Source organism: Oncorhynchus mykiss, chromosome 25, assembly GCF_013265735.2.
Source record: "Oncorhynchus mykiss isolate Arlee chromosome 25, USDA_OmykA_1.1, whole genome shotgun sequence".
NCBI classification, from domain to species: Eukaryota; Metazoa; Chordata; class Actinopteri; order Salmoniformes; family Salmonidae; genus Oncorhynchus; species Oncorhynchus mykiss.
Genome location: NC_048589.1, coordinates 30,435,226 through 30,448,039, shown reverse-complemented (window position 1 = coordinate 30,448,039; position 12,814 = coordinate 30,435,226). Strand labels below are relative to the sequence as shown.

General features: G+C 44.2%; 1 protein-coding gene across 3 annotated transcripts in view; it reads right to left on the bottom strand.

Moving 5' to 3' along the window:
• LOC110505776 (neuronal PAS domain-containing protein 3-like) overlaps positions 1 to 12,814 on the bottom strand; it is a 510,145-nt gene that overhangs the window by 398,640 nt on the left and 98,691 nt on the right. For 2 of the 3 annotated variants that reach the window (XM_036963003.1, XM_036963004.1), the window contains one exon: positions 8,733 to 8,819. The exons of the other annotated variant lie outside the window; for it this stretch is intronic. In XM_036963003.1, coding sequence (XP_036818898.1) covers positions 8,733 to 8,819 — 87 coding nt within the window. The remainder of the gene's footprint in view (positions 1 to 8,732; positions 8,820 to 12,814) is intronic. 3 annotated transcript variants of the gene reach the window in all.

Here is a 12,814-nt window from a genome sequence, read left to right as displayed (position 1 = left end):
CCTAGCCTGGAAACGTTTGTTCTACTTTCTGTTGGGACATCAGTCTGAGGAGGTGAGTAAATCGGCTGTGTACCTCGGTAGGAGATTTGTGTAGGGTAGTGGAACTTGCTACCTGGAGCTATAGCCTTTTCCCCTGATAGGCTTAGCGACGTGTTTCAATTTTGGACATGTTGGGCATGGTTAAATGTTTGTTATTTTTGTGTGGTGTCTGTGGACTGAGCAGTTGTCTCGGGGGCACATCCGTGGCTTGGTGGAATTTGCCAGCATGCTGGGGAGTTCTATTTCCTTGCCAGCGGGCTACAGTGCGTAAATACCCACCGCAAATCTGCATGAAGACTAGGGTTGAGTTATTGTAGGTTTTGGGGTAGCTCCGTATCTTATCTCTCTTCTGTGGTGCTCAGTGTGATTGTCATTTCTCTGGTTGTGGTCTGATGTGCTCAGCAGAGGGGTTGAGCAAGATTATTTACTTATGACTATGGTGTCTCATGTAGACAAGTTCATTCGCTTTCATCAGAGGAACTGTTAGAATTAGGTACTAAAGATCAGCTGTTGAAGATCGCTGAACACTACAAGGTTAAATGATTGAAATTAGTGAAATTCTGTTTCGTTGGAAGTGACTATGAATCGTTGGAAGTGACTATGAATCGTTGGAAGTGACTATGAATCGTTGGAAGTGACTATGAATCGTTGGAAGTGACTATGAATCGTTGGAAGTGACTATGAATCGTTGGAAGTGACTATGAATCGTTGGAAGTGACTGAATCGTTGGAAGTGACTATGAATCGTTGGGAGTTGTAAAAAAATTAAGAAGGACCCTGATGTTCTTTTTGTTGGAGTTTGTAGCTGTTGTGGTCTTTTGTGCTATGTTCCTGAATGTTTAGGTGACTGACCATTGGTTGGGGTTGTCATGTTCTATCTTTCCTGTCTGTTCCCTCCTGGTCTTGTGTTCTTCTTTCCTCTTAAAAATTGCTTCCTATGCGCAAAGGTTGCTGAGGTCTGGGGAGGAGGAGGTTGGCTGGCGCAGGTGGAGGTGTGAACACATAACCCCTCACCAATTTGGGACGCAGAGGCTGTGTCAATTTGGGACGCAGAGGCTGTGTCAATTTGGGACGCAGAGGCTGGTATGTTGTTCCGGGGTCCTTGTTGGTCCCCGGTTTTATGGGGGGGAATGTGACGACCCTCCCACTCTGTCTGCTGTATTCTGTCTTTGTTCTTGTTTCCTTATTAGGATGCCGGTGGGCGGAGTTGGGAGGGTCGTCAGCTTCATGGGAAACACCTGGGCCAGGTGTCTCCCAGGATAAATAGACCTCTTCCACATTCATGGAGGAGACTCTCTCCATGCAGACATTTGTAGATTGTGTTGTGGTTCTTGGTGGCTGTTTGTTTGTTTGTTTGCTTTGGCATCTTTCAACACCCTGCATTATCACATTCATGCATGCAAAACACTCACTTACACTACTGATTACTGATTACACACACCATTGTATATTTTCCTTAGTTGCTTTAGTTAATAAATATATATTTTGTTACTCCTTATCTCCACGTTGTCTCCCTTTGTTACGGGCTTTGAGCCGGTTCGTGACAGTACTGCGTGATTGTAGCGGGTTTACTATGCGTTAGTTCTAATAGCTATGTTGACTATGACGTTAGCTAATATGCTAAAAACGATGTATGCTGTGTGTAGTGGTTATGTTATAAAGGTTTGGCTTGGAGAGGTTTTCACCTGGTCACAGACAGCTGTTGTGCTCTGAAGTCTACAAACGAATGACCCCTACTCTTATGATAAGTGCCATAGGATCTTTCATGATCACAGAGGACACCCGTTTAACGTCCCATCTGAAAAGATGGCACCCTACACAGGGCAATGTCCCCAATCACTGCCCAGGAGCATTGTGATATTTTTTGGGGGGACCAGAGGAAAGAGTGCCTCCTACTGGCCCTCCAACACCAGTTCCAACAGCATCTGGTCTCCCATCTAGGGACTGACCAGGACCAACATTGCTTAAAGGCAAGCCAGCACTGGGATGGTACTCTTTGAATATCGATGTTACATTGAGCTGGGTGAATGGAATATGAATGACAGTCATCCAATATACTGTAATAAATAAGGCCATGCTAATGAAAATAAAAATTGCCCCCCTTAATCTTAAATGGCACCGACTGACACTGTTCTGGATAGCACCTTTTTTTCTAAGAGTGTACAGCTGATGAACGGTAGCAATAATATCCTGATGAAATATTATAGGGTGTCATCTCTTGCAGAGAGAAAGCATTGTTAAAGTATCTCATCTGATGGTATAATACTGTCATCTGTGACATAGAGTTTTGGAAAGGGATATAAGCACAACGGATTTCCTGACTTTGCCTAGCCATGCTGAACGTTTTGAGTGGGCTGAGATTTAGTCATGTTTACATAATGCAACCATTACAAAAAGTAAATCATGTGATTATAAATTATTTTAATTGTATTTCAACAATTGTAAATGGATGTTGACCAATCTCACAAATAGATGAAAAGAGGTTTTGACAGGTAATCATAAAACAGATTTTTCTATTTACACCTCTGATTAGTAAACAAACACAATTAAGCATTTGACAGTTAACCATTTTTAGTAATGCAATGTATAGCTAACTGCAGTGCTGCTGACAACAAACAATTTATTGTTTGTTCATTTTTACATGCAACTGCTGGCTTGTGATAATACTAGATCCAGCTCAGCAGAATACAAGTTGCCTAAAGGTGATAGAACAAGTCTCCTTGCTAAAGGTCATAGAACAAGTCTCTTTGCTAAAGGTCATAGAACAAGTCTCTTTGCTAAAGGTTATAGAACAAGTCTCTTTGCTAAAGGTTATAGAACAAGTCTCTTTGCTAAAGGTTATAGAACATGTCTCTTTGCTAAAGGTCACAGAACAAGTATCCTTGCTAAATAGAACAAGTCTCTTTGCTAAAGGTCATAGAACAAGTCTCCTTGCTAAAGGTCATTGAACAAGTCTCCTTGCTAAAGTTCACAGAACATGTCTCCTTGCTAAAGGTCATAGAACAAGCCTCCTTGCTAAAGGTCATAGAACAAGTCTCCTTGCTAAAGGTCACAGAACAAGGCTCCTTGCTAAAGGTCACAGAACAAGTCTCCTTGCTAAAGGTGACAGAACAAGTCTCCTTGCTAAAGCTCACAGAACAAGTCTCCTTGCTAAAGGAGATAGAACAAGTCTCCTTGCTAAAGGTCACAGAACATGTCTCCTTGCTAAAGGTCATAGAACAAGCCTCCTTGCTAAAGGTCATAGAACAAGTCTCCTTGCTAAAGGTCACAGAACAAGGCTCCTTGCTAAAGGTCACAGAACAAGTCTCCTTGCTAAAGGTCACAGAACAAGTCTCCTTGCTAAAGCTCACAGAACAAGTCTCCTTGCTAAAGGTCACAGAACAAGACTCCTTGCTCATTTTGTTGACAGCCTTTTACTAAAACATGCCACCACAAAATGTATCTGAGACCTGCAATTTCCTCCTGCTTTGTATCGCTTTGCGTTGCTACGGATTCTAAAAATAAAGAGATATGAAAACCTTCCCCCATGCTGGAGTACCGTGCCATACTGTTAACTACAAGGTCTCACCTTAATTGTGGATTATGTACAGAAAGAAACAGCATGGAGAGGATTTAGAGAGAGGAGGAGAGGAGAGAGTGAGTGTCAGGGCCCTGCAGGCAGCCGCAGAGATGTGGAAACAGTGAACAACGCTGGCGCAGACTGCTGCTTTCATCATCTGGGAGATGATCTGTGGGTTCATGTCACAACAAGCAGAGATCAAACCTGAATTTGACACAACAAACTTGTCACTACTTCTGGTGTGTTAGGCTTACTAATGAACAATAAAATATAAATCAAATGATTTCTCTTTTTTTCTCCCCCGGGGAGATTACATAAGGTCCACAAACATCTGGTAAAGTGGAAGAGAAGGAAGTCTACCAACCAGCCAGGTGCACTGCAATGGAGGCTAGTCTTCCAAAAAACATTTTTATTATAATTATCAAGAGTCTAGAAACATATCAAGAATGTATCAGATCTTGGCCAATGGCTACCACAAAAGAGTTGATCTTTTTATGAATTGATAGCAAAACAACACCGGATTCAAAACTTCAAATTTTTCAATTTAAATTACTATACAAAATTCTTGCAACTAATAGAATGTTCAAAATATGGGGGATACAATCTTCCCAGCTCTGCAGATTCTGCTGTGAGGAGGCAGAGTCATTAGATCATTTATTTTGGTATTGTCCATAAGTAGCTCGTTTTTGGTCACAGGTCCAGGAATGGCTGAAGAATTGCAACATTTGCCTAGAACTAACGCACAGATAGCAATACGGGGTGATTTGAAAAGACATAGTCAATCAATCAATAATATAATTATTATTTTAGCAAAAAAAAAATTTTTAATTTACAATCCGTAGAAGCTATGAGAATAGAAAGGTTCAATTATTTTGTGAAGCACAACAGCACAGTTGAAAAATATATGGCAAATAGAATGTATGATGTTGAGAGATAGATGGGAGAGGTTGAATGGAGCTGGAGGGTGGGACTGGATGATGTTGAGAGATAGATGGGAGAGGTTGAATGGAGCTGAAGGGTGGGACTGGATGATGTTGAGAGATAGATGGGAGAGGTTGAATGTAGCTGAAGGGTGGGACTGGATGATGTTGAGAGATAGATGGGAGAGGTTGAATGGAGCTGGAGGGTGGGACTGGATGATGTTGAGAGATAGATGGGAGAGGTTGAATGGAGCTGGAGGGTGGGACTGGATGATGTTGAGAGATAGATGGGAGAGGTTGAATGGAGCTGGAGGGTGGGACTGGATGATGTTGAGAGATAGATGGGAGAGGTTGAATGGAGCTGGAGGGTGGGACTGGATGATGTTGAGAGATAGATGGGAGAGGTTGAATGGAGCTGGAGTGTGGGACTGGATGATGTTGAGAGATAGATGGGAGGGGTTGAATGGAGCTGGAGGGTGGGACTGGATGATGTTGAGAGATAGATGGGAGAGGTTGAATGGAGCTGAAGGGTGGGACTGGATGATGTTGAGAGATAGATGGGAGAGGTTGAATGGAGCTGGAGGGTGGGACTGGATGATAAAAAACAGAAATACCTTATTTACATAAGTATTCAGACCCTTTGCTATGAGACTCAAAATTGTGCTCAGGTGCATCCTGTTTCCATTGATCATCATTGAGATGTTTCTACAACTTTGGAGTCAGTGGTAAATTCAATTGATTGTGCAGTGTTTTCCTTTCTGTTTTCCATGAGTTTAACTACAACTCCAGCTCCTGTGGAAAGTACCTGGATGTGTGTATGTTCTTCAGCTTTAGTAAATTCAATTCATTGTACATGATTTGGAAAGGCACACACCTGTCTATATAAGGTCCCACACTTGACAGTGCATGTCAGAGCAAAAACCAAGCCATGAGGTCAAAGGAATTGTCCGTAGACCTCCGAGACAGGATTGTGTCAAAGCACAGATCTTCCTTTTTCTCCCCAATTTGGTGGTATCCAATTGGTAGTTACAGTCTTGTCTCATCGCTGCAACTCCCGTACGGACTCGGGAGAGGCGAAGGTCGAAAGCCGTGCGTCCTCCAAAACACAACCCAACCAAGCCGTACTGCTTCTTGACACAATGCCCACTTAACCCAGAAGCCAGCGCACCAATGTGTCAGAGGAAACAACTGTACACCTGGCGCCGTGCCAGCGTGCACTGCATATGGCCCACCACAGGATTCGCTAGTGCACGATGGGACAAGGGCATACCAAACTCTCCACTAACCTGGACGACGGGTCTCCCGGTCGCTGCCAGGTGTGACAGAGCCTGGACTCGAACCCAGAATCTCTAGTGGCACAGATGGCACTGCGATGCAGTGCCTTAGACCACTGCGCCACTTGGGAGGCTACAAAAACATTTCTACAGCATTGAAGGTCCCCAAGAACACAGTGGCCTCCATCACTCTTAAATGGAAAAAGTTTGGAACCACCAAGACTCTTCCTAGAGATGGCTGCCCAGCCAAACTGAACAATCGGGGGAGAAGGGCCTTGGTCAGGGAGGTGACCAGGAATCCGATGGTCAATCTGACAGAGCTCCAGAGTTCCTCTGTGGAGTTGGGAGAACCTTCCAGAAGAACAACCATCTCTGCAGCACTGCACCAATCAGGCCTTTATGGTAGAGTGGCCAGACGGAAGCCACTCCTCAGTAAAAGGCACATGACAGTCCGCTTGGAGTTTGCCAAAAGTCACCTAAAGGACTCTCAGACCATGAGAAACAAAATTCTCTGGTCTGATGAAACCAAAATTGAACTCTTTGGCCTGAATGCCAAGCGTCACGTCTCGAGGAAACCTGGCTTGGTGGTGGCATGGTGGTGGCAGCATCATGCTGTGGGGATGTTTTTCACCGGAAGGGACTAGGAGACTAGTTAGGATTGAGGGAAAGATGAACGGAGCAAAGTACAGATTAATCCTTGATGAAAACCTGCTTCAGAGCACTCATGACTTCAGGCTGGCGCAAAGGCTCACCTTCCAACAGGACAATGACCCTAAGCAAACAGCCAAGACAATGCAGGAGTGGCTTCGGGACAAGTCTCTGAATGTCCTTGAGTGGCCCAGCCAGAGCCCGGACTTGAACCCGAGCAAAGATCTCTGGAGAGACCTGAAAATAGCTGTGCAGCGACGCTCCCCATCCAACCTGACAGAGCTTGAGAGGATCTGCAGAGAAGAATGGGAGAAACTCCCCAAATACAGGTGTGCCAAGCTTGTAGTGTCATACCCAAGAAGACTCGAGCTGTAATCACTGTCAATCAAAGGTGCTTCAATGCCAAAGGTGCTTCAACAAAGTACTGAGTAAAGGGTCTGAATACTTATGTAAAAGTGATATTTAAGTTTTTTTATGTTTAATACATTTGGCAAAATTTGTAAACACCTGTTTTTGCGTTGTAATTATGAGGCATTGTGTATATATTGATGAGGGAAAAAAACAATTTAATACATTTTAGTAGAAGGCTGTAACGTAACAAAATGTGGAAAAAGTCAAGGGGTCTGAATACTTTCTGAATGCACTGTACGTACTGTATCTGGGTGAATAGTGAAGACACCCTATGTCTAGGGCCACATCATGGCATGACCAGGGAAAACTCTGGACCCTGCTGGGCCTGGCTGACCAGCAAAACCTCCTAGCCATACAGTAGTTCTGGTCCAGAACCCATGTGTTGAACAGAGAGGTGAAGAAGTGGGCAGACAGACTGCTGTTGGACAGTGAGTGTTCAACCCAGCCCAGCCCAGTGTTTAAGTGTTACTGTGTTGACACATAGGGATGAAGCTGTCTGACAAATAACTGCCAGCCAGACCAAGCAGGAGAAGAGAGGAAAAGAGAGGAGAGGAGGGGAGAGGAGAAAAGCCTCCCTTCCCTCTCTCTCCCTCCTTCTCCTCCCTCCCTCTTAAATATGATGACTATGATAACTCTTATTGAACAGAGAAAAATATTTCCCTCTCTCAATCCCACACATGTTCCATAAACAAAGATAAAAGAGTACATATTGTTAAGCCCTGCCTAGCAATATGTCTGGAAAGGAGAATAACTTTGGGTGAGCAGCATTTTGCAATCACGGTCAGTTAGAGTTCCCTCTGTTCTGCTCTGGATCTGTCTTTATGAGGACTAATCTGAATGGCTGGCAAGAGATGGTGAAGTGCCAGAGGCATGATGAATTTGCTCTGATGGAGGGAACGGAGAGAGAGAGAGAGAGCGCAGTCAGAGCATAGAGAGAGAAAGATGTAGAGAGAGGGGGGAGAGGTAAAGAGAGTACAGAGAGAGAGAGAGAGAGAGAGAGAGAGCGATAAAGAGAGAGAGAGAGAGAGAGATAAAGAGAGAGAGAGAGAGAGAGAGAGAGAGTACCGCCTGCTTTCTCCCTAAACTCTCAATGTGGGGGACTCAATTCTCTCCACGGCTAGCAGCCGGGCAACAGCGCCAGCGAACAATTTATTTACATGCCCTGTTATCCCGCGCCCAGCATCACACCTCTCTCTGACTGACTATACCTTCTTAATCTGTTTCCACTAACTTACTGTGGGGTGATAGAATGACTGAGTGACTCATTGTGAGCTTACAGAACAGGGCCCTGGCCGCAGAGCGAAAATTTAGGTAAAATAAACTTCCGGAGGACCTATCATCCTATCCTCTCTTCCTTTCTGTCGCTACAAGACCAAGGTATTTGCCTAGGGAGCAGCAAGAGGAACTGCCCCTCCCTACCTTCAGGCTATGCTCAAACCCTTCACCACAACCCGAGGACTCCATTCTGCCACCTCTGGTCTCTTGGCCCTCCCACCCTTAAGGGAGGTCAGCTCCCAGTCCAAGCTCTTCTCTGTCCTGGCACACCAATGGTGGAACCATCTTCCCCCTGGAGCTAGGACAGCAGATCATCCCATCTTTTGAAAACATCTGAAACCCTACCTCTTCAAAGATTATTTGAAATAATCCCACAGCACTCCCCTCAGCCTCTCTCTCTCTTCCTCTCTCTCTCTATCTATACAGAGTTTTAGTCTTGCTTCGTTCATTGAGTTGGTTTCGTAAGCAGCACTAGGCCGGGCTAACAAGTATCAAAGGACATCAACAACTATGTAAACTCTGAAAATGATCTTGGTGATTTAAATAAGCAATGTTTTAAATCACTTAATGTCCTCAATGAATGGGTTAAATAAGACTTCCAACTTACTGGGGAAATTTGGACATGAATTGGGCATCAACTACGGCCTCCTCCACTGATTCCTCCATGCAGAAAGGGTGTAGGGTTTTAATTTCCCTACAAAGATAGATACAGTAGGGCTGATCAGTTTAAAACATTCAGTGAATGAGCCGGTGGATAAATAGCATGTGTAAACTGTACACTAACAATGACTTCCAAGGAAGGATCTGTAAATACAATGTATATGTTAATAATAACTATTTAAGTACATATTAGTTAAACATAAAAGTGTATGTATTGCTGACCTTAAAGTTGCACTATGCAGACATCCCTCCGCCATTTCCTGGTTGCTAAAATTATAATAGTTTGCCTAATTTCTGTAATAGTGTACCATTGTACCATCTAAACTGCTGTGAAATATATTTTTCATAACCAAAAATATTGTATTTTCATCTGTTAATTTAAATTTTTATTCCACCCCTATTTAACTATTTAACCAGGTAGGCTAATTGAGAACAAGTTGTCATTTACAACTGCGACCTGGACAAGATAAAGCAAAACAGTGCGACACAAACAACAACACAGAGTTACACATGGGATAGACAAACATACAGTCAATAACACAATAAATATATATATATATATATATATATATATATATATATACACAGTGTGTGTAAATGAGGTAAGATAAGGGAAGTAGGGCAATAAATAGGCCATAGTGGCAAAATAATGACAATTTAGCAATTAACACTAGATGTGCAGAAGAAGAATGTGCAAGTAGAGATACTGGGGTGCAAAGGAGCGAAAAAATAAATAACAGTATGGGGATGAGGTAGTTGGATGGTCTATTTACAGATGGGCTATGGTGCAGGTGCAGTGATCGGTGAGCTGCTCTGACAGCTGGTGCTTAAAGCTAGTGAGGGAGATATGGGTCTCCGGCTTCAGTGATATTTGCAATCTGTTTGAAGCTGATGTACAAAACCGAAAGTAAAATATGCAAAAACGTCTTCTAACATATCTACTGCATCTTAGACTTGAGTTCAATAAGAATGAGAGACCTATAACTGGTATTTCTATGTGAATTTGGTCGGGTCACCCAAACAGTTACATAATGCAGCTTTAGGCATCTCATTCTGTTCCAGTCCAACTGCTCAAAAAATATCACACATTATAGCCTCACGTTGTCACCCAGGTACAATTTAAAAAGTCCACAGATTCATATTCATTGCTGGAATAAAGCCTGTTCAGTTCCTCTCTGGACCACTCAAGGTTTGCCTCCCCCTCTCTACCTCTCCTGAAGAGATCCTGGGATTAGGAAGACAGGACTGAACCCTATGTTTCAGTAACAGAGTGTGTGTACAGGTGTGTGTGTGTGTGTGTGTGTGTGTGTGTGTGTGTGTGTGTGACAGTGTGTCGGTGTGATGAGAGCACCACAGACAGCCCTACAGTATACATGTACTTTGCCTTTCAGAATAATCAACAGCCCAACTATATCAACTGAAAGGGCCGGCTGTGCATCGTATTTCTCCTCTAAGAAAGGAGGTTTATCACAAATAAAAACCATGAGTCATTTTTCACAAAAATAATTGCCCTGCATATGGTGTTATTTCCTGTGTACTGATTGGCTGTCTGAGGCTAATGTTGGCAACTAGACAGTGAAAGGAAAGCTGAGTGGGCTGGGCAGAGTTTGGCTGGGCTGGGAGCGGAATAGGGAGGGATTGGCTGGGAGGGGCTGGGACGAGAGGCTGTGCTAGGAGGGGGAAGGGTGGGATGATCTTTAATGGGCTGGGAGGAGGGGCTGGGATGAGGGGCTGGGATGGGCTAGGGTTGGCTGCGTTAGGGTTGGCTGGGCTGGGAGGGGCTGGGAAGGGCTGAGAGGTGCTGGGAGGGGCTGGGAAGGATGGAGAGGGGCTGGGAAGGGGTGAGAGGTGTTGGGGGGGCTGGGAAGGGATGAGAGGGGCTGGGAAGGGCTGAGAGGGGCTGAGAGGTGTTGGGAGGGTCTGGGAAGGATGTCGAGGGGCTGGGAAGGGCTGAGAGGGGCTGGGAGGGGGTGAGAGGGGCTGGGACAGACTGAGATGGACTGGGGTGAGATGGGCTGGGGTGAGATGGACTGGGGTTGGCTGTGATGGGCTGGGTTGCCTCCACACACATCAGAGGGGTAACCTCAAAACTAACTGTGGCCACTCAGCTGGAAGGCTTTAAAGTAGAAAAACACTGCAAGCCATTATCTACCACTGGTCTGGACACTATGTTACTGTAAGGTGAAAGTCAAAGAGCAGTTATGTTTGTGGTACATGGTCCTCGACATCCCTAGCTCTAAGAGCCATGGGGTTTCTGAACTCAAATTAGTAAAGACGTCAAACAAGGCAGGGTCTACTGTTTAGACGAGCACATTAAGAGGGGCGTTCAGCAAGCGCTGTTCAGCCATTTCAATCACAACACAGCAGCTAGCCTCCTTTCAGAAGGAGACCCTGAACTAATATCATACTGACTGCTACATAGTTACAGCTATCCAATGGTTGTCTATGGCTGAATGACTGAATATTACAGTAATGTTTGTAGTGACTGTAAATCTATGTCCACATATTTTCCAATATGACTGTATTTTTACAGAACTTCTCAGCTCTCTTCTGTGAGGTGTTCCATGCCTGGGAAGGACCAGATAGTTGTTTTCCTGGAGGATCACTAACACCTCACTATACAGTAAATACTGCATCTCCCATAGGGACCCAGTCAGTATAACACAAGGGCTTCGTCCCAAATGGCAGCCTATTCCCTACATAGTGCACTACTTTTGACCAGAGCTCTATAGGCCCTGGTCAAAAAAAAGCACACCATAAAGGAAATAGGGTGCCATTTGGGACAATGTCTTAGACTAGGCCTTATATCCTTTTCAGCTATAAGCTCTTTGCTCAGGTAGACTCAGTCAAATCAAATCAATTCATCACAGGCTTCATAAACAACAGGTTCAGACTAACAGTGAAATTATCACTTACTGTCCCTTTCCAACATTTCTTTCCTTCTTAATGCATTCGGGCCAGTCAGTTGTGTTGTGACAAGGTAGGGGGGGTATACAGAAGATAGCCCTATTTGGTAAAATACCAAGTCCATATTATGGCAAGAACAGCTCAAATAAGCAAAGAGAAAAGATAATCCATCATTACTTTAAGACATAAAGGTCAGTCAATACGGAACATTTCAAGAACTTAGAAAGTTTGAAATACGCAAAAACATCAAGTGCTATGATGAAACTGGCTCTCATGAAAAATAGTAACAATAAAGAAAACCCCTGGAATGAGTAGGTGTGTCCAAACCATATTTCCCTATATGTACTGTGTATATAAGGCTGTGGTCCATACGGTTCTCAACTTATAGGCTTTAAGAGATTTTCACGTTGTTTCTCCACAGCGACCCTTACTGGGAGACGCCTGCTAATGCCAGCTCCTGTTCTGTCTCTAGGCCCAAGACACTTCACCTTGGAGGAGGGCAACAACATACCTCATTGCCATGGTAATCCCCCCCTTACCTTCTCTGTCTTCCCTTCTTCCTTCTGGTCAGGGGCAGACCAGGCCACAGCTCAGATGCTGTACATACTGTTACTACTACCAGCTACCTCCCTCTCTGGTCTGGTTAGAGAGACAACATGGTTAACCAGCTTGTGTAAAAATCAACTTAACTCCACTTTACTGGCTGGAGGAGTAGAGGAAATCAACCAGTAATGAGTTGATGTGCAGGGATATGAGGTAATTGAGGTGGATATGTACATATAACTAGGAATTAAGTGACAGTAGCAGCAGTTTATGTGATGAGACAAAAAAGTTTGTGCAAAAAGGGTCAATGCAGATAGTCCGGGTAGCTATTTGGTTAACTATTTAACTAACTATTCAGCAGTCTTATGGCTTGGGGGTAGAAGCTGTTCAGGGTCCTGTTGGTTCCAGACTTGGTGCATCGGTATCGTCTATGACTTGGTTGGCTGGAGTCTTTGACAATTTTTAGGGCCTTCCTCTGACACCACCTGGTATAGAGGTCAGGGATGACAGGGAGCTTGGTCCCAGTGATGCACTGTACATACTACCCTCTGCAGCGCCTTGCGGTCAGATACCAAGCAG